Source organism: Talpa occidentalis, unplaced genomic scaffold (genome assembly GCF_014898055.3).
Source record: "Talpa occidentalis isolate TD23 unplaced genomic scaffold, MPIMG_talOcc4v2.1, whole genome shotgun sequence".
NCBI classification, from domain to species: domain Eukaryota; kingdom Metazoa; phylum Chordata; class Mammalia; order Eulipotyphla; family Talpidae; genus Talpa; species Talpa occidentalis.
The window spans coordinates 8,467,763-8,490,095 of NW_026555331.1; the positions used below are offsets into that span (position 1 = coordinate 8,467,763).

Genomic DNA, 22,333 nt, shown 5'->3' on the forward strand with positions numbered 1-22,333 from the left:
CATTGTCAGATGACCCTTTTCTGGCCAAAACGTGGCTAGAATTATGGTTTAGGAACATTCATTCATTTAAGTTCACTGGGTGCTGCTGTTTACTAACTGCCGGGAACCTTCTAGGTGCCAGCTCTGAAGCCTGATTGGGCTTGTTCATTTCCTGTTGCAGGGCACACCTGAGGCAGGTACTGTCTTATGCACTAGTCACCCACATGCCTGGCGTTTACTCATTTCCCACCTGTAGGTTACATGGGGGCTGCCTGACCTGAGTAGGGCAACTGTTCATTCTTCTCGGGGTACAGGCAAAGTGTGGGATTCACTTTTGATGGAATTCATAAATCCCTCCTCCTTTAGGTTTCCAGGATAAGGCTTGTTTTGCAAGGTCTTTACCTCCCCTATTAAAAATGCACCCACAACCACACACTTGGCTAAGCAAATTAATAACATAAACAAGACTGAAAAATATTTAACCTCCTTAGGAGAACAAACTGGTTTTCAAGGAGCCTGGCAGGGCCATTTGTGTGCAAACACTTAAGGGGCTGCTTTTAAATGATCCTTATCTATTTATCGAAGCAGTCCCGGCCAGACCCCTCCTTGGCAGCTCTTTGTTAGCTATTAGTTGGAGCTGCTGCTGTACATGAGCTGGAAAGTCATCAAAATGCACTTATTGAAAGATGCTCAAGAATCGGAACTTCCAGTGATTTCCAAGGTATTCTGCCCCAGTTAGCTCAATCAATCAGCTCCTGTTACAACCAGCCATCAAGACATTGAGACTATTCCTCTTGCACATAGTAGGTGATTGATAGTGTTGGATGAATGAATGAAGTCATATCCTCTGCCCTGTCTGGACCACCTTTGGCAGCCTTCTGCAGAGGGTGTGCTGGTCAGCTCAGAGCAGGGCAGGCTGAGCCAACACAAACATGGGCTGATATCTGTGTGCACATAACCCCTCCATGGTCAGTTTCAAACCATGGCTGCACAGGTAATACACGTGCTTCAGTACAGGCTGTTTCTGCCACACGGATTACAGAAGACATAAGTAACCCCAGGACTGTAGTTAACAGTAATTAACAGTGATGACTTTTGAACAGGTGTTATCTTTGTTTTTCATATAATTTACTTTATTCTAAGTTTCTATCACTTAATTTCTAATAACAGCTGTGCTTGACCTCATCTCCAAAAGTTGCTGAGAATTTTCCATTCTCGGGAGTTCTCAGAGCTGCCTCTTGTGCCTCGGTTTCTTTCCCTGCAACAGGAATCAGCTCTGGAGGGACCATTCTCAGGCTTGCCCCCTCTCTGTGTTCTGGAAGGATTGAGAGCTAAGTGCTCCCTAACATGCAAAGAACCTGCGTTTGTTCTTCTCCCACCCCACCAGGATGCTCCCCCAGCCCCTGCAGCCCTTTAGGGGAATTGCCTCTTTCCTGCATCTGCCTGTGTGTTAGCGCCTGAGAGGAAGTGGAGCTGTCCCTCCCCCTGGGGTCTGCAGTCACAGCTGTGAAGCCCAGATGTCATCAGAAGTCCCCGTCCTGGGGATCCAAGAGGAATTGGCTGCCACCCTACTGGGAACCTGTCTCCCTCCACCCCGGCGCCTCCAGGACCAAGCTGGAGTGTGGCCATGTTGCCTGTTGCTTCCTGGCTGAGGAATCTGCACAGGCATCACCTGTGGGGGAGGATGGGTGCCTCCTCACTAGTGCATGTGGCAGCCGGACCAGGCACACAGCCCCTGGCCCTGGAGAGCTCCAGAATAACATGCACACAGCCATGCGCCTGCAGCAAATGTGCCTGAGCGAGACTATTGCAGGTTGTGTTTTGCTATTGCCTGTCTGTGTGGCCAGTGGCCCAGTCCTCCCACCAGCGCTCTCTGGCCGCCTCGGCTCTTGGCTCTTCCAGGACATGCAGCTCCTCGTGGGGGTCTGAGAGGGGCTTAATGCCCGGGGAAGTTATGCTTCTTGGCATCTTCTGCTCACATCATGTTTGTAGGGCATCATGGGCCCTCAGTTCTGGTCTCCACTTTCCTAAAAGAAGGAAGAAAGGAGGCAGGGAGAAAAATAGAGAGGGAGAGGAGGAAATATCGGCCTGGTTTATTTAGACTCAGCTTGGGGGGGGCCACCCACATGTTCCCAGGAACACACCTACTGCCGAGGTGGTTGTCTGGGTCTGGAAAGGAGATGAGGAGAGGATCTCGTCAGCAGGAGGAAACTGTGGCTCAGACAGGTAGAGGGACTTGCCCAAGGTCACGCAGGAGGCCGGGACAAGCACCCGGGCCCCCCGACTCAGGTCAGGGTCCTTCCCGGCCTTCCCCGCAACGCCCCGTTCTGTCTTCCCAGTGAAGGCGCCGCACGCACGTCCGTGCGCTCGTCGGGCACCTCGGCTCTGAGTCATTCTGCATATTTTCCTTCTCTATGGGTGTTTTTTTTTTTTTTCCTGCCCTTATTTCAAGGAGAAAACATCGTGTCCTCATCTCAAAGAGAGGGAGAAAAAAAATCTCATTTGAAATGCTACTTCCCTTGCAGCCCATAACTCAGCCTCAAGAAGCACTGATTACTCAGTCTCCATTAGAGCCCCATGAGGTCACGGAGACCTTGATAAATGGATCTGGGGTCTTCGGCTCTGTGACCGGGATGGTTTCCAACCCGAGCTTGCTGCGGCCTACCCAAGCGGCGGTGTCTTGGGGGCCCACCAGGCGCAGCACTCTGGCCACCTCCACGGAGCCTGTGGCGGGAGTCAGAGGGGCCAGATCAGGCCCAGCTCGACCGCAACCTCAGCCTTGGAGATTATGACATGTGCCTTGCAGGAGCTGATGTAACTGGTGTTGGTCTGGGTGTTTGCACCCCGATCCTGGCGCATTGTTGACAACAACTCTTAGTTATTGGAAAGTGTCAAAGGCCGGTCTGGTCCAGCTGGCCAGGTCTCTCTGGGTAGGACCCTCAGATGCTCAGGAGGCAGCTGAAAGGCAGGTAAAGCTCCAGCTGGAGAACTGAGTTTCCAGAATGATCACGGTGGCTGGGGGTAGGAGCTGGGTCTCAGAGGATGAAACCGAACAAAGATGAACGTCAAGGCCAGGACTTAAGTCCAATAAGTGCAATTACCTAGCCCTGATAATGATCTTGGTTTCACAGTAATGAACATCGGGGGGGACCCTGCCTTTCCTTTCCACAAGTCTGCTGTGCAAAATTAACCACATTGCCCACGTGGCCAAGCCAGTGACTTCAGGGTGGGTGAGTAGGTGTGGTGTGAGCAGAAGAGCCTCCTGTGACCCCAGAACCAGCAGTTCAGTGTCCAGCAGTGGCCGCCTGCAGAGCTGTGGGTGCACCCCAAGGCTGGTTCACCCCAGAGTTCACACCTATGTGGGGAAAAGTCAAACCACAGCCACGAGCCAACCAGGAGCATGGATGGGGCCATCTATGGAGGCAAAGCCAAGGAGCCCTGGCAATGTCAGTGATGGCCTGTTTCTCTCACTCGTTCAGCCAGAGCTTGGGGCGCAGTGCCCTTATCAGGAAGGGTCAAACTAAACCCAGGTGGAGGGGAGGGCAGGTGGCGGCACTGCCCATGGGGTTGTTGTGATGAGACTGCCAGTGGAGGTCAGAGGCAGGAGCAGCTTGGTCTGGAGAAGGCTGATAACTGGGCCCACAGCCAGGGGACTGAAGCCCGACCAGGCATCCAGGTGAGAGTTTATCCTTCCAGAGTCCCTTTCTTCAGGGGACGGTGCCTGGATGCACATAAGGTGGGAGAAGGGACTTTGGTTTTGCGCCGACCAGACCAGTCCATGTGCAGATCTAGACTCACTCTGCGCGCAGCCCCTGGAACGTGTCCGGAAGAGACTGACCAACGACCCTCGAAAGTTGGCCACACGAGGCCAAGGTGGTTGATTAGACTGATTCACGATTCACTCACAAAACGATATAACTTTCGGGAGCAGACCTTCACCAGGATGTGTACCTCACTTCCCTCCACCACCCAATTTTAGTGCCATTTCACCATCAGATTGACTCCCTCTACCCTTGAAGCTCACCCCACTTCTGCTCCCCCTCTGCTCAGCACCACATTTTTTCAGATCTAAATGTTGATTTGTAGTGTATGTGCTTTGATTATTTGTATTCCACAATTAAGAGAAACCACCGATTACTATCTTCCACTTTCAGACTTCTGTCACCTAGCGTAACCACGTCGGCTTCCACCCGGTTGTCACCAAAGGCGAGAGTTTTGTAAACAGCTGACTAGGAGCCACTGTGCACCCCCCTCCGCATCTCCTCGTCCATCGCCCGGGGTGCTTGGCTTGGCCCTGGCCTGGGGATAATGATCATGAATAATGCTGACACCAGCGCTGCACATGTCTTTGCAAATCAGGGTTTTCTTATTCTTTGGGTAAATGCCTACCACTTGCTGAGTTATATGGGATCTGCATTTTTCGTTTTTTAAGGCATTTCCAAATCATTTTCCAGAGAACGGTTCAACCCTGATAGTTTTCATGGAGGAGATATTTCGAAACTACACCAGCATTGACTGCCCAGAGGACCTCCCCATCAAGTGACTGACCTCTCAGTTAGGAGATTCACGGGGCTTTTGTTTCTAGGACCCACAGGGGATCTTAATTTTCAGGTAGCTTTTGCAAAACACAGGGATGCCCAGGAAATCCATATCCTCACTACACATGGGGAAAAAGCTGGTGTTGAGAGATAATTTTCAGGAAAAAAGGGACAGTCTCAGCTGGCATCACTCTTTGCCATGGACATAGACATTTCCCCTACATTTTGCTCTACGGAAAGCCAGTCCCCATTCAGCCTGAGTTCGGCCAGCACGAGCCAGGTACCTGCAAGTGCTGCTAGACTGGAAACATAAAAGACACCCAGGAGTGATGCAGGTTGGAGAATGAGGGGATACCCCGTAGAGGTCAGCGATGAGTGAGCTAGGCCAGGGTCAAGGGCTGTGAAGGCCAGTTGTCCATTATCCTCAAGGACAGGCCCTGATAGACTTGACCCCAGTGTGTCTGAAGCCCAAGCACCCACGTATGCCATGTCTGTCTTGCTATACAGGTGCGTGACCCCCAAGAAAGTGTCTGCCTGCTTCCCGCTCAGCACCATCTCCCAGCAGTTGCACCCCAAGGGCCAGTTCCGAGCCACATTCTGTCTCGTCTGCCTCCTCTCCAATAGCCCAAGGCCCAGTGCACCCCGCTGCACCTCCTAGATCCTGATGCAAATAAGAATCCTAAACCCATCCTAGTATCAGAAGGTGTCTTAGGAGGGCGAGCTGTGGTGTGAACCTGAGCTGAAGCCAGCTGTGTGCAGGGCTGTGCTGATGCCCTCATTGGATCCTCCCACCCCCCTCGTAACTGCTTCAGAAGGTCATTGGATAGACGCGTTTGAGAGTGAGTCGGCTTGCCCAACGTCGCCCAGGGAGCTGGTGGAAAGGCTTGAAATCAGGTATTCCCTTCCCTCCCCATTCCTCTTTTCCTGCATACTAACTGTACCCCACCTTCTCAACACCCCATCCCCAGGTAAACACTGTGCCTCAGTTTACAAAAGTTGATGCTGCCCCTAGGACCTAGGGCAGGAGAGCCAGGTGAACCCGCACTGGCAGTACCTTCTCCCACCTCCCACCCGTGGATGGCGATTGATCATCTTGCATCCCCCCCTCCCCATCAAGTGATTAACCTTAGAGATGGGGAGAAGGGGGTGTCAAAGGTCCAGGATCTGTTGCATTTTTGAAATTGTAGCTAAGTGCTGGTGACCCTTGGAAACAGTCCGGGCTGCTGGACCATCCTCTGTCGCGCAGAGGGGCCTTTGCTCCTCTTTTAGTGCTGGGCGGACTCCACTACTTTGAGGGGTTCCTCCTCCCTACCTGGTCATGGTCTCTTGAAGACAGAACTGACTCTTGGGTCACCTCTGTGTCTCCGCGCAGGCTCCGGGCAGAGTGATTGCTCAGTAACCGTGCGCTGAATGAGGACCTGAGTGAGTGAATATCAAATCCAGGAGCATTTAAAGATGAACAAGGAACCCGGGGAGGGGAGGAAATTGCTCAGACAATCAGCCGTGATGGCCATTGTTTCTGCCGTGCAGCTGGGCAGCAGATGTGTCTCTTGATGCCAACGCGGCATGGAGCGCTCAGCCTCTAGTTTTTTAATCTCTCTCATTTTGGAAACTTGAAGCCACTAAATGTTTCCATTCTAGTGAGATTTCCAAAAAGAGAGCAAGAAAAGTCTAGAATAATCAGGGCTCATGTCACGCTGGGGGGAGAGAGCAGGGGGCCAAGATCTTCCTTTGTGTCTCTGTGTTTCTCAAAAACCACCTTAGAACCTTTTGTGGCAAGGTGCTAATGTGGGGAGGAAATATAAGATGTTTACACCTTTTGATTTTGTATCTGAATGAGAAAAGTCTCCAAGGCATTGTAAGAAAAGTAAGTAATATGCCAATTACACGTTGGCAATTTTCCCACTGCCTTCAGTTGGGAGGCAGCGTCTGGTCTGCCCACGGGGGAGGTGGAGAAAGTCCGCTTGGGACCATTCTGGAGCTGCTGGGAAGACTTGCTCCCTTTTCTCCTGGAACCTCTGTCCCTCACTGTCACTCCTATGGGAAATGTCTAAGTCCTGTGGTGCCAGGCTGATGCCTTCAAGAATGCAAAGTCCAGGCGCCATTTTATACCCAGTAAATTAACAAGTGATAATAACCAATGCTGGTGAATTTGGAGTGAAAATGGGGTCCTCGATGTTCCTGGGGTCAGTATAAAATCCTGTAACCCTTTTGCAAAGTAATCTGGCAGAATGCATCAAGAATCCACACAAATGTCCAAAACCTAGCTGTTCCAGAAATTTATTATGAGGAATTGGTCCTAACTAAGGAAAAAGTATGTGCACAAAGATATTCACCACAGCATAATTTATGCTAACACAAAATTAAAAGAAGTCTGACCCCAAATATCTAGCATTTACACTCACATATATATTTCAGAGCCTCGATGTCCTAGAATCTGCTCTTCCATTAAACATGACTGTTTTGAATATTTTATAGCTAAGTGGAGGATTATTTATGCATTAATAAGATAAAATGTGGAATACAACATGGCAACAAAAGCAAACATATAAAAATTGTATGTCCTTGGAGTGGGAAGGGGACCGGGGATAATAAAAATTGTTGATTTATTAGGTTTAGAATGAAACATGATGATTGTTTTGGTTTGGTTCCATTGTTTGCTCTTGAATATCTTATGCGAACGGAGTCCTTGAAACCAAGAGGAATGGAGGCTCTCGGGGCCAAGGTAGCTGTGGGCGCAGTGCAGAGTGACTGAGAACAGGGAGAAGCACGCAGTCTGGACCTGCAGAGAGGAAGGCAGCAGGAACGGCTGTCCAGGCAGCAGCAGGGGTCCGGGAGATCGTGGGGACAGAGGTGGCCAGGGTAGAAGGAACAGGATGCCCGGGAGCACCCGCTGAAGAGTCTGGGCTCTGCTACAAACACCCCTGGTTAGCTGCAAGAGACCCGAGGAAGGACTGGAGAGGCAATGCTGGCATCCACCGTGACCTGTTTTGGAGATGGCCCTTCCTTCTGGGAGGTGGGGGGGCGGGGGGGCCCATGCGGCCTGTTTGGCATCCCCCAGCCTCGCCACCATCTCACTCTGCACCTCCTAGACCAAAGGCTTTCTCCACACAGGCTTAGGAAAGGCAGTTGGGCATGCCCTGCTGGGCATCTACCTCCCCTACCTCCACCTACCTCGCCTCATCATTTCTAAATTCCTATTTTCCCCATGTTACCATGCCTAAAATGAGGGTATGGAGTACAATCAATGGGTGTCATAATCTAATTGCAATGTCCCTGCTGTTAATACCATTCTATGTGTCTTACAATGAATGTGTCTGAGAGACAATGAAATAATAGCTACAGTGTCTCTTGGTAGAATTACCCAAAGGTGATAAGTATTTGATGAACTGAAAATGTTAAGACGGACAGTTGGTTCCAGTTATTAAGAACCTCCAGAATTTCCCAAGACACTATTTTATGGACTAATAAAATAGAGCAGTCACATTAATAATAATATTAATAATTGTTGACATTATCAAGCATTAGGCTAAGCATTTTATTATCCCCATTTTACAAATGGAGAAACTGAGGGACAGTTAGTCCTCACACTCTGTGACATTGAATAACTATCTATAAACACAAGGGATTGGAGGATCTGAGAGGTTAAGTCACTTACCCAAAGTCACACAGCGTAAATAATGTAGTCAAAATTTAAACTTATTCCATGTCTCACTCCCAAATGTATGCTCCCAATTACAATAAATTTGTAAATGTGCATGTACATCAGCCAGTTGGAAAGAAAGTGGCATTGGCTGGATGCCCGCCAGTGAGCACTTTATGTTATCTTTTTGCATATTCTAAGGAGGCAGGCGCTTTGCACCCACTGTGAGATGAGGAACCAGAAGCCCAGGGGTGAGGCTAGAGACCCCACCATGCCGTGCCCCAAAGCAGGGTGTTTCCTTACAGAAGTCCCTGTGGCCCTTGGACACGTGGTAGAAAGTGTCACTGCAGCACGAGTTTGATCCCAGACCAGGGAGCTACCCACATGTCCCAGCAGACCTCTCCTGCCTCGCCCGCTGCTCCCCTCAGCAGTGTATTTCAGTAGCTCTTCCTATTCGGTTCCCCACTCTGTCTCTGGTGAATCCTCTCACTGCCCCCCAACACCTGGGGCCTGTACCCCAGTTTTTGTATGCATAAATAAATAAAACCTTTAATTTAAAAAAAAAGTGTTGGGGAAAATACCATGTGCAGGGGCTAAAGAAGTCACCAGGGACAGAGTGGAAAGCAGGAAAGGAGGGTTTAGTGACAAAGACTGCTGAGAGAAGCAGCAGGCAACACTAGGGAGGTCTGCACGGGCTTTCTAACTTGGGGCTAAAGTTAGCACCAGTTATCTGCTGGGATGTCTGGACTTGGGTATGGGCCTTTGACTTGGAAGCACATCCTGGCCTCTGCTTTGCATGCCTGAGCTGGGCTGCTTCTGGGCATGGTGGTCTTAGGGCCTTGTCCCCAGGGCAACCTTCCGATCCCCTTATCTCATCAAGCCTCCCAAACCTGCATGCGGGGCCAGGAGTGGGGGCTTAGTTTTTAACCTTATTAAATGGTACCCCAGCCTACACTCAGCACTACCGACGAAGGGGCTCCTGGGGCAGGAGCAGCAAGTTCAAACCCAGCTTTGATGCATATAAAAGTCCCTGCTGAGCAGACAGGGGTGATGACACACCATGCAGCTTAGTTCACGTTCCAGAGGCTGATCTGCCATGAAACGCATGAGCTTCAGCTGCAGGGCTGGCACCAATTTATTCATACTTTGTATTCTTTTTCCCTAAATATAGTATTTCTTTTCCTCCACAAACCTGCATCTACCTTGATTTTATTCCTCTCATCCTGTTCAATATTCTGGTCTCCAACTCAGCAAAGGTGTTTTGAAGATTAAGTCCCATACTTTTAAGTCTTAAGTACTTTTTTCCCCTGCACAGCATCAGACACGCAGCCCATCTTCAGGTGATGCAGGGAGCAAAATTGCCCTTGACTGTTTGTTTAGATCAGGAGTTGCAAACTTTTTCTCAAAGAGCCAGCTAGTAAATATTTTAAGCTTGTGGGAGACTATTCATTTCCACTGTTGCATCACAAAAGCAGCCACAGACAATCTATAAACAGAGGAGGGAGGCTGTGGTTTACTGAAATTTATTTACAAAAATAGGCAGCTGGAAAAAAAAAAGGCAGCTGGCTGGATGGGGGCCCAGGGCTGCTGTTTACAAGCCCTGGTTTAGCTCTTCCGGACCTGCATCCACATGACGGGGCTGTGATTGATGCAGATTGGAAATAAATAGACAGAGACATAGGTATAGCTGTAGGTGTGTATGTGGGCTCTTACGAGCACGATTTGCTCAGCTCATTTCAAGAATGTGGAAGATTTTAAAGATCTTTTTTTTTCCTGTGTATTATGAAAGTTAATATTTTTTAACTCTCATGTATGGACTTTAAATGAGAAGGAAAAGAGCTAAGAACCTGCATCTGATGAGTACCTATTCGTTGCCAAAATTCTAGGGAGTTTATGCACCTGATTCTCTTCTGTCATCTGCATGTAGATTTAAACATGTGAGCGCCTTTATGTTTTCTTATTCTCTTTCATCATGGAATCAGTGAATATCTACTTAAGGAGAATCTGCTGAAAATTAGAACCAAAATTTCATACAAAACAGTGAAGAAAAAATACCTTATTAGTACTTCATTACCAAAAAAAAATGTAATTAAGATACAAAAATGTGTTTATTATCTCTCAACTAACAAAATTTAGATCATAATCAAAACTATGCTGCAAGTTTTAAAATGAACAAACATAAAATAGAGCGTTAATTTGGAAGTATATTTTTTATGCCCAAATTACAGGATAATACAATGTGACTTCACTTTTTTAGTTTCTTAACATTCTGGGGGAAGGATTGTCTGAGAATTTGGATTGTTGAGTCTTCCATCTTGCCAGCCAGAGAGCCGTGGGTTGATGGCCTTGCTGTATTTACAACGGCTCTCCGTCGGTGAGTCCATCAACTTCATGAAATCTGTGTTTTTCTTGAGTTTCGCTTTTTCCTTTACACTTGGTCCATGTTGGATGCTGGGCCTGAGGGCGATGATTTTACTGACTGCGAAGCCAGTGCCTGAGGAATACAGGCTGCTGCTGCTGGTAAATCATCAAAGATGTTGCATGGAGACTTTATTAGAGAAATAGGCTTTGGTTCTGAAGATTTTTGCGATCCTCTGCAACCTCTTAGCTACAACAACTTGATAAAGAATATGAAGATAGGCCCTCCCCCGTGGCGCAGCGGGTTGAGCGCAGCGCTGTGAAACTGTCTGCAGCCTCTGCAGCATGGGTTCAATTCCCGGCCAGCCAGGGAGATTCCCACATGGCGAGCAGACCTCTCCTGTCTCGCCTGCTGCTCCCCTCAGCAGTGTACTTCGGTCAGTCTGCCTGTTCTGCGCCCCACTCTGTCTCTGGTGAATCCTCTCACCCTCCCACGCCTCTGACCTGTACCCCAGTTCTTGTATAAATAAATAATAAAAAAGTAAAAAAAAAAAGAATATGAAGATAACAATTCCCATTGATGGGAACAGTTCTATGTTCTAGGTAAGAGCCTGAGGTTCTAAAGAGGAATTTTTTTTAAAGATTTATTTATTTATGCATACAAGAGCTGGGGCACAGGCCAGAGGTCTGGGGGGTGAGAGGATTCACCAGAGACAGAGTGGGGAACAGAACAGGCAGAATAATAGAAATACACTGCTGAAGGGAGCAGTGGGCGAGACAGGAGAGGTCTGCCGCGCCATGTGGGTTGCTCCCTGGCCAGCTGGGGATCGAACTCGTGCTGCAGAGGCTGCAGATTGCTTCATAGTGTGGTGCTTAGCCCCTTGCGCCACCAGGGAGGCCCCGAAAGAGGGAATCTTGCCAAGGTGATTTGGTCCCAAAGTGCTGAGTTCAGATGCCGGTCCTGGAGAGATGGAGTCCCAGGCCTTGCAGATTTGTTCTCTTCTTCTTGGCCCCAGGCCTCTCCCACAGCCATGCTCTGCCAGACCCTTGGTCAGGCTGACAGGCACCCCAGTTTGACCTTTGTATTTATTGGGCCTGGAGGGACTGGAGCAGTGCTGTATGTCACACGTCTGACTGTTCAATCCACATGCCAGTTCGGGCAGAAAGAATAACCCAGAACCCTGGCGTAGACTGGATCCCATTGATTAATACAAGTTCTACTCAGTGTATGTAGATAACAGCAAACTGAAGAAAGAAAAGCTGGAGTTGAAATGTCATTATAAAGTTCCTTGCAGGGAAGTTCTTCCAGAAGCCATGCATACAGTTTTTCATTAACCGGGAAGTACTTACCCTCGAAACATAGGAAATCATGTTGGTGTATTGTGGGGATTCACTCTGAGGAATAAATATCTGAAACTTGAAAACAAAAGATTCAGATCCTGATTCATAAGTGGTATGTATCTATTACTACATAGAAACTACCACGAAACAGCAGCTTCACACAGCAGACTTGGTTACCTGTTTCTTTGGGTCAGGAGGCCAGACACAGGCCCCCTGGATCTCCTGCTTAGGGATTCTAGCAAAGGCTACCCTAAGAGTCTGCTTGGGATGGGGTCTATCCAAAGGCACGACTGGGGAAGGATCCTCTTCCCCTGGGTTATTCTTTCTTCCAAGCTTCCTTCTGTGGTTGTTGGAAGAATTCAGCTCCTGAGGGCTATTGGACTGAGGTCTGGGTTCCTTGCTGGCTATTGGCTAGAGGCTGCATTCAGTTTCATACCACATGGGCCTCTCCAACAAGGCGACTTGAGAGAGCCTAGTAGCAAGCCTGTTGTAACCTCACCACAGAAGAGATACCCCAACCTTCTGTATTCTGTTGGTTAAAAACCACTCATCGGTCACCAGCCACCTTTAAGCAGAGGGAATCTATCATGGGTGTGAGTAGCAGGAGGCAAGAATCTAGTAATTGGGGGCATTCTTAAAGTCTGCTTGCCACAACTGGACTCCAAAAGCTTTACTCTTCTCCTTTTGGGTGCTGGTTTTGAAACATGGAAATGCTTACATGAAGAAGTTGAGACTATAACCTCACATCTCTTTGTAGCACCTGCTGTCTTGGAATACAATTGCTTTCTTGATAAGAAGTCTTTGCAGAAACCCCAGCCCCTAGACAGTGCTGATTCTTGGGGTCACACTGCAAATGATGGACTGACAACCACGGGCAGGGACAGGGCAGGAGTCCAGATTGACCTCAGAATCTCAAGATCTATCAGAGATGTGGCTTCTTCTGGGGAGAACAGGAAATGTCAGCGATGGTCTGTTTCTCGCACTAATTCAGCCGGAGCTTGGGGAGTAGTGCCTTTATCAGGAAAGGTCAAACTAAACCCAGGTGGAAGAGAGGGCATGGTGGCGACACTGCCGATGGGGTTGTTGTGATGATGATGATACTGCTAGTGAAGGATGATGATAGTGCTAGTGAAGGACAGAGGCAGGAGCAGCTTGTTCTGGAGATGGCTAATAACCGTGTCCCCAGACAGAAGCCTCCAACATTCCACCGCCCCCCCAAAGTGCATATGGCTTTTGTCTAGCGAGCTGGATGGATCTGAGACCACTGACAAGAAGGTGCAAAAATTGCCAAATGATGTTGACTTGCACCGTGCAGACAGCACAGCAGCACTGATGGAACCCAGACATCATCTTTCTAGAACATCTTCCAATTTCTAACTGATTTGCACATTCTAATTGCAGACTCCCAGGTCTGATGATATGATCCACAGTCCCATTGGTCAGAGGCCTGACCATCTGAGCTAAACTCATTCCTGTCATATTAGTCCCTGGGGGCCTCTGCTGGTCTGAGCACAGCACTACCTGGTCTATAATCCTCATCTTGCTCCTCACAACAACCCTGAGAGGGACTATTGTTTATTTGCTCTGGGTGTTTTCAAAGGATTTTCCAGTAGTCTAGTGGTGCAGGAGGACTCTGGTAACATAAGAACACATAGGATGTTCATCTTACCTCCTTATCGTCTCCATCTGTTACATAACAGGCTCTGTCTACACTGGCCCTGGGCCCCCAGCCGTGAACAGAAACACCTGGTCCACTTGGCGTCCCATCTGTGTCTCTGAGAGGTTGATCCTGATTTGAGTGTTTCTTGGCGTCCACATTCTTCTGCTGTTGCTTGTGTCACTTTTAAGAGCGTACTAAGACATGAAATTATTTTGAATAATTTCTAGGTGTTCCTTGTCCTGTTTTCATGTTGGTGAGCCCTAGGGCTCCTCACACGCCTTATATAGAAATGGATGGTTGAGGAAATGCTGACTGAGGAAAAGTTGAGGTCATCTGCCCAGGGAACGGGACTCCTCGGGTTTGTTTAAATCTCCTGACGGGCTGTGGGGTGCTGTGTGAGGGTAAAGAGAATTCAGTGGGAGGGGGAGTTTGTAACCCGCTGAAGGACAGCAGAAATCACCCCTGAGAAAGACTTCTTCCAATTTCTAGTTGATTTACCCAGGCAAAATCCTGGGTCTGAGGATATGGTGAAAAGTCCCACAAAGAGTTACTTTTTAATTTGCCAAGGACAGCCAAGAGCACAGGTTGGTGCTGGGAGACCAGAGTTCTCACCTGGGGTCTGGAATGAGTGATTTTGTGACTAGAAGCAAAATTTCCGGACCTCTGGTTTGCAGATTTCCTTTCTGTATGAAGGAACAATAATAAGTTCTTCTTAAGGTCCCTTGAAAGTTCTATTTAATAGAACTGGGGGGAGAGGTTGGCATGAGTCAAGGCAGGAAGCAAAAGCAATCGGAAATTGACTTAGCTCTGACTTATGTCCTGTGCCTGGGCGCCAAAGGAACAGCACATTTTTGGCTCTTTTCTGCACCTGTGACAGACATGACTAATCAATACTTCCACACACACACACACACTCACACACACACACACACACACACTCACCTGGCAGCATTCTGAATCCTTCTCAGCACAGCATTTCAGGCAGCCCAACCCATCCACCCCAGAGGGTTTGCAAAATAAGAGTAACACCATTCAGCACTGTGCCAGGAGAGTGAAGCAACTCCAGTAAGAGATGACCCAAACGCCCTTGGGCTGCCATACAGGGAATAAGGGAATCCCAACACACAGTGGGTGCTTTACTTCTGAGGCATTTCAGTGGCGATCAGGAGGCTCCTGAGGTGATTGTCTGAGAGCTTGTCTTCTGCTGGAAGGGGTGGTGACTGAGGACCAGGGCAAGTAGGCTGTGAGGTCAGCAGCACCTGCTCTGTCCAAGGGTTCCAAATGACCGGCCTGTGTGGGGAGACTGTTTCTACACAGCCCTCTTACCGCAGACAGACAGGGACTGTAAAGTGAATCCCGGCTGCCTCCGCCCGGTCTAGGCCCTGGGAGAGATACAGATGCCCTGGAGCTTGGAGCCAGGCAGTAAGCCTGGGCATGTGGAGGAGCCGGCACCACAGGGCCACTCCCTCCTGGACTGAGCCCCAGGCCTCCCAGCTCCAGCCTGCCCTGACAGGCCCTCGTTCCAGCAGCGTGCTCAGCCCAGGGTCTGGCCCTGCAGGGCTACTCACCACTCCTCCTGTAACCCCGTCTGAGCCTGGAGGCTCCATTCCTCACCTGTAAAATGGGGGTGCGGATGTAAGGGTGCTAGCGCCCCACCTCCACTATTGCTCTCAAGAGATTAGGAGAAAACAATACAACAAAAGATGAGATAAATTCTGGAGTTTCTCCACCCTCCTCGTCTGCCAGGGAACGTGTCTGCCAGGGAACGCAGCCTGGTCTCTTATCCCCAGCGGGCCCGGCTGGTCTGTCCTGATGAAGGGAGGCTGGGCTGGGCTGAGAAGCTCGGTCCTGTGCACGTCCCCCAACTGCCTGGGAAAATCCCCTGCACTGAGCCTTCTGGGCTGCTGCCCCACAGGGTTTGGTCTCGAGGGGCTGGCAAGGGGGGTGGTCCTGGTCCTTGTCCTGGGTCCTGGACCTTCACAAAGCACAGCCACCCACCGAGCACCTGCTGCTGGGTCAGCTCCCTCCTGCCTGGTCTGGATGGAAGCTGCAGAGCGCCAGGTGCGAGCAGGCAGGGGACTGTGCTGAAGGGCGTGTCTGCCCGTGACCCTGACTGGTCTCAGCTGCAAAGCCCTCCAGTGGGGCCCTGCAGGTAAAGGGTCCCTGCAGACAAAAAGCCTTGGCTGGCTGTCCCCAGGACTCCAGCTGCAAATCTCGGGGTCCCAGGGTGAGGGAGCAGTGCTGGGCCAGGAGCAGAGGGAGGAGGAGGCAGAGAGGTGAGCGGAGAGAGAGGACCAGGAGAGAAAAAAGGACAGGTTTGCAAGGCCAGCCAGTGGGGGTGAAGGAAACACGGAGGCCGTGCCTGAGGGAGCAGAGGCAGGCTCCGGGCACATGAGGGAGAGCATCGAAGCAGCAGCAGGCCCGAGGGCCCCCCAACTCGGATCCAGCTTCCCTCCCAGACTGGTGTTTCTGTCTTTCTGTCTGAAACCCAGTCATAGTTTAAGAGTGAATTGCACTGTGCAAGAGACCAAAGAGTGTCTTCCCTCTCAGGTGAGGGAGGGCCTCCTCCGTGCTTTTAGCTCTATAAATTAATGATTATTTTCAAGTCTGGAAAGTAGATTCCCGAGGTTGCTGGTGCTTTTCCTTCCTACCCAGGGCGCGGGAATGAGGCCTCCGCCGGGCGTTTGCTGCTCCCTGCTGGCGGCCTCCTGGCTCTGCAGGCCCCCACGGCGGGAACAGGGCTGAAGCTGCCTTTGGGTGATGGCTTAGGCCAAATTATCTCCGCTCCCGCTTCTAAAATCACGGGCTGTTACAGCTGGAAGAGACCCGGGCTTCCAGCCACGACCCCTCCTCTAAGCTGGAGACTTGAATTTCAATCCACCTCCTGGATATTTCCACCTGGATCTCAGACTCCGCTGGTCCACAACATAGCTTCTCTCGGCAGCCCTGCAGCCCCCGCCTGTGCTCCTGATAGCGGTGAGCTGCACATGGTCCACATGTCATCCACTCTGAGACCTCCAGATGCGCCTTTGCTCAGCCTCCACACCCCATCCGCCACTAGCCACTTTGAGAGCCCCAGGAAGAGTCTCTCTTGTGGGACCCTTGCGTCTCTGGCTCATCCTGCATCCTCTCTCATCATGAGAATCTTCCTGACTACTGTCTGTCAGAGGGCTGTCGTGTGTGTGTGTGTGTGTGTGAGAGAGAGAGAGAGAGAGAGAGAGAGAGAGAGAGAGTTGGATATGGATATATGACATATTGATAGCATAGAAACAGGTGTTGGTCTAGACCTGGGCATGTGGTCTAGACCTGGGCATGTGTGTATCAGTGTTATAGACGCAAGCTCTGCATACACACTCAACAGGGATATGTAGTAAGTATGGAGACATACAAGTATGATCCCTTACCCCAAGGATGGGACAGTGTGGGCAGAATCTCAGGGTCCGGAGAAAGCCTCTTGCTTTCACTAAGTTTGTTCAGCTGTGGGCCACTAAGCCATGCCCTCCGGTAGGAAGTTCAATGCCAGCTGAAATCAAAGCCAGTCCACCAGGCTGTGGTGGATGGTTTGTATTGCTATACCGCAAACATGAAATTTGATGCAATTTTGTTCTTGAAAGTCCTTCAACGAGTGGCTAGGCCATAGCTTTCCTCCTTAGTCTTTCCTGGCTCTCAGGGCCAACCCTCATCTCCAATCCCTATTGATTCTTGTTGCTGAGTAGATGAGCAGTCTCGTTCCTTTAGATCTGAAGCTTCCACCTTAACTGGCTCAGTTTAAGGTATTTTATTTTATTTTTTTAAAGATTTCTTTATTTATTTATGCATACAAGAACTGGGGTACAGGCCAGAAGTGTGGGGGGTGAGAGGATTCACCAGACACAGAGTGAGGAACAAAACAGGCAGATCTACTGAAATACACCGCTGTGGGGAGCAGTGGGTGAGACAGGAGAAGTCTGTTGCACCATGTGGGTAACTCCCTGGTCAGGAATTGAACTCCTGCTACAGTGGCTCTGGACAGCTTCATAGGTTGTGTCTTAACCCCTTACACCACCAGGGAGGCCCTCAGTAAGTTATTTTAACAGACAAAGGCAGTTACTGCCCTAAGGAGAATCCTAGCATCAAGTTTTAAGGTAGTAGTTTTATTTGCTATACAATTCACGTAAATGATTACAAAATAATAATGGATTATAGTCAGCACGGAATAGAAATCTTTGAGGGTGCCATGTGATTGCACCTGCAGAACACAGCGACAGAGGTCTTGGCTGAATTTATCTAACTGTGGAATAAATTCATGTTTTCTTGACACTGAGAACATTTTCCTATATGTGAAAGTCATGGTCATGTGTGTGAAGGACACTCACTCACATTCCTGTTGATGGACCAAAGCTAGTGGCAACTTGCGGTTTTTGGGGTGTCCGCAGTCCCCATGGGTTGCAGCCAGATGATCTACTTCAAATCCAACTAGCTGGGAAAGTGAAAGTCTGCACGTGGCTTAACACCTCTCAGCTGTTTTCTTTCCCTGGAATAGTGATCCCCAGCTGGCGGTCGCGAGGTTATGCGGGATAACTTGGAAAGCACATGCCAGTGGCCCGTGGAACTTGTAGCCTTGTCCGAGTTGACACCTTTTCATCCAGACCCAGGCACACTAGGCCTGGATGCTCCCTGAGCCTCCTCTTCCTTTCTCTCCAGGTTCCTCATTGTCCTGGGATGCTTGATCCTGGCTGTCCTGACCACGTTCAAGGAGTACGAGACCGTTTCGGGAGACTGGCTTCTGTTACTGGTGAGACCGCGGCCCCCCTCGGTGCTCTTCTAAGGGAGCCGCCTCTGGCTGGCCCCTCGTGGAGTCCCGCCCAGGTCCAGACACAAGAAAAGCAAGGCCTGGATCCATTGGTGAGGCCTGCAGGGTGGGGAAGGGCATTCCTGGGAAGAACAAGTTGTTCCAGATTAGAAAGGGGCGTGCACATGGTCAGGGCACAGCCGGTTCACATCGTGACTTACACGCACCGTCGCCTGAACCACTGCGAGTGAGCAGTGAGCACAGACGGGCCGTCCACTCTAAACTCTGCCCCCCCGGCCCTCAGAGGCCCGAGGATCTCACACTTGGCCTGGGCCCAGCACAACACCCCATTTCTACATTTAAACTGCAAGTCCTTCTCCCGGGGTGCCGTTCACTATCAGTTCTCCAGCCAGTGGCGTGAGGGTAGCGAGAGTGAGGGGTGGGGGTGGCATTTGGGGGCCCGTTTGGGGCCAATTACCTCATGCCCGTCTCTCAGTTTCCTCCTGTCCCCCCATGTCTATATAACAAGGTGAGGCGAGGAGCAAAGGTGGATGAGCCAGGTGCAGCTCAGCGCCTGGCCCCGCGGCCGCTCCCCGGCAGGGCCGGGTGCTCCTGCAGGACTCCCTGTTGGGTTCCCGGACCTTTAAGGCCCCCACCCTGGTTGGCTTAGGGGTCGGTCAGCCGCCTCACCTGGGCCGAGACCCAGATCCTGTGAAGCTGCCCGGTCCAGGGGGTTGGGGATTGCAGAGGAGCAGCAAGGTGCCCGGGACCATGGCCGGGGAATGGGGGTACAAAGACGCCCCCTGATTAAGCAGGGCGGTGCTGGCGGGAAGGAGTCCACCTGGGGCCGGGTGTCAGCACAGCTGGCTTTTCCTTCCCTGTCACTTCACGCCTGGACAGGCTCCGTTATTGCCTCCTGGCTTTCGTTTCTCAAAACAGCCTTGAGGGAAACGTGATAAAGCACTTGAGGGGGTGCTGGCCCAGGACCCAGCGCACAGTCAGGGCTCCAGGGCCCGGGCCGGGCTGGGGTACATGGTTTCGTCGATACCTCTTTGAACCTAAGTGCACTTCTGAGGAGCTTTTAGTGTATGAAAGGGATTTTTTTTTAAGTGTTCCATTAGAACAAAAACAGGCCACATCAGCATGAGGACTGGGCCCTCCAGAGCTGGCTGCAGGCGCCCGCCGCTACCACCCCCCATCTGACCAGTAGCGGCAGTGGCAGGAATCCCCTGCGCGGGAGCTCCCGAGCAGGAGCTGCTGGTGGCAGGCACTGGGTCGTGGTTCAGCGGGGACTTTCCGTGTGCTCTTCCATGCAGGAGACATTCGCTATTTTCATCTTTGGAGCCGAGTTTGCTCTGAGAATCTGGGCCGCCGGGTGTTGCTGCCGATACAAAGGCTGGCGAGGAAGGCTGAAATTTGCCAGGAAGCCCCTGTGCATGCTGGGTAAGTGCCGGCTGAGGGGGCTCCCTGGTCCCCCTTGCTGGGTGACCAGTGAGGACGGTTGGAGCAGACACTGTTGCGGGATCAGGCGGCCCCGGGGGGTCAGCCCAGCCCTGCCCGATCTCCGTGAGCAAGAGCGAGCGGCTCCCGTCCTCTGGGGGCCAAATTCCTTTTCCGAGCTCATCCTAGCAGAGCCCCACAGGGCAGGGGGCTGGGGGGGCTCATGTAGCACCTGGGCTGTGAAGGGGGCCAGCCCCTGCTGGATGTTGCGTATCCGCACCCCTAGGCCAGTCGCACCGCAGTCACGTGCCAACCACCGCTGCCCGTGCACCTCCAGACCCGCTGCAGTGGACTGGGGAGCAGACCTCCTTGCCGGCTGAGACTCACGTCTATAGGACCACGCTGTGCCCATTCCATTGAGGTGGAAACTGAGACTGACAGAGCTGGGTCATTCCCCAGTCACACACCCAAGCTGCAGTCCCTCCAACACGTGGCAACTGTGCCCTCCTCCACCTGACCAGGTCCCAACCCCAAGATGCTTTGGGGAGGTGTTGCTGAGACTCCCACCGGGCACAGACAGGCTGACAGCAGAGCAGGTGGGAGCTCTTGCCTCCCCCATTGCTGCAGCAAGGCCCCGTGTCCCCGTGTGACGAGGCTCTGAAACCACATAGTGACGGAAATGTCCACTTGCCGGGATGCTTAGAAGACCGGGAGCAGCCGATCTCCAGGGATGGTCACAGGACAGCGACACATGCTGTCAGGGCTGGGGCATCCGGTCCTCAAGCCACCGCCATCTGATGCTGCAGCCTGTGCTGCCTCTCAGGGGTGGCCGGATACTTACATGCCTCTCGTCACAGCACACTCATCACCTGCCTCCGTGTTCATCCACCTGAATGCCTCTGACGCACTTCCAGTATTTGGGCTTGGCCAGCTGGTTCCTCCTCTTCCGTCCACCAGTTCCCTTTCACCAGGAGAGGTGCACGTGGCGGCCTCATAGGGCCCAGTTCCCAGCCCCTCTCCTCCCAGCCTCCTCACTCATCACTTCCCTTTTGAAAAGTGACCCCCAGACTGGAACACAGCCCTTTGGTATGAAGGACTGGACCCCCCTCCACCCTGTGCAGTCTTCTCCATGTGGCCGGGGGGAGGGCCTGCCTTGTTTGCAGTTTCCTTCACCTGTACCCCCTTGCTTCCTACCCCAACCCCTCTTCCTTCTTCCCATCTGCTGGGAGGTTGGGCAGCTGAAGTTGCTAGTTTTTGCTCAGAATTTTGAATGCAAGTAGGGTGTGTGTGCACTAATGCGTGTGTGCAGTTTTGGGGGACTCCTTAGTTACATTTTGTTTTTCAAATCCCCCCCTTCCTTTGCCAGCCCCCTCTCTCTGTTTACCTGGTATTAGCCTGTCCCAGCTGTTCTAACCAAACCCCCCCAAACACAACAGAAATTGACTTCTCAAAGTTCTGGAGGACAGAAGTCCCAGGTCAGGGTGTAAGCACGGTGGGCCCTGGAGAGAACCACTCCTGGGGTGCTGGCTGTGTCCTCACAGGGTAGAAGGGCCGGGAGCTCTCGGGGTGTCCTTTATAAGGGTACTGGTCCCTTTCATGTCCCCCTCAGGGCCTAGTCACTTTCCACAGAACACCCCCCAATACCGCCACCTTGAGGGTGAGAATCTGAACATAGGAAATTTGGGGGGCACAAACCTTCAGACCATGGTGACCCCCAACTTTCTTCTCCTTCGTCATTCTATCTTTGTTTTTCAAGGTTTTTGCTTCCTTCTTGGGCCTGGGTGGGTCCTCTGGGTCTGAAGCACAATCCTCCCCAGCATCAAACACCCGAGTCACTTTGGTTTCCTCAAACACGATACGTGGGTAGCTTTGTGTAGACCTGGAAAGCCTGGTCATGGGTACCCATGGATGTCTGAGCCCCGTCTTCCCCAGCTAGGCGTGTCTGGGGCACTCTGACATGGAGGAGAGCTGTTTGGCAAAGTGCTGAGGTGTGAATTGAGGTACCTGTTCCGGGCTGAGAGGCCGGCACGTACACCCCTGTGCGGCATGAGCACGTGCGCTCAGCAAACACGCACGCTGCAGGAAGGCCCCCTGGGCCAGGGCCAGGGGTTTTCAGAGCTTGGACTTTCCTCAGGGGATGAATCATTCCTCAGGTATATTCCTTGGGGCCCTGAAGCTCTTGCAAAACATGTCTCCAAGATCAATATTGTTTAGGAAAGACCCAGCTGGTGTCATCAGGAAGCGCCTGCATGTCAGGGGCTACAGTAGCAACACCATTTTCATCAATTTTTTCCCAAATTTGTTTGGCCATGGGGTCCTTTTTCCTTGCCCACCCTCTGGAGTAGTGTGGAGAGACCATGGAAGGGGGCGTGGGTGATGGGGGTGCCCCTGCAGGGGATAGGGAGGCCAGCCCACTGCTGTCCATGCCAGGCTGACTCCTGGACCCCACTGGTCCTTTCCGACGTGCCTTGTCCCAGGGCTCGCTCTGCTTCAGTGGGATATTCGACGTCACCTCCAGATACCAGGGTCCCGTTTTCATGGGTGGGCCTCATGCTTTTCCACTCTCTACCCCGGGCCTTCTCGGACGCTAGGACTGATCGCCA

The 22,333-nt window shown here is 51.4% G+C and overlaps 1 protein-coding gene across 1 annotated transcript in view; it reads left to right on the forward strand.

Annotated features, from left to right (window-relative positions):
- KCNQ3 (potassium voltage-gated channel subfamily Q member 3) overlaps positions 1–22,333 on the forward strand; it is a 207,764-nt gene that overhangs the window by 155,518 nt on the left and 29,913 nt on the right. Inside the window, 2 exon segments of the mRNA XM_054691974.1 lie at positions 18,203–18,293; positions 19,607–19,733. Coding sequence (XP_054547949.1) covers positions 18,203–18,293; positions 19,607–19,733 — 218 coding nt within the window.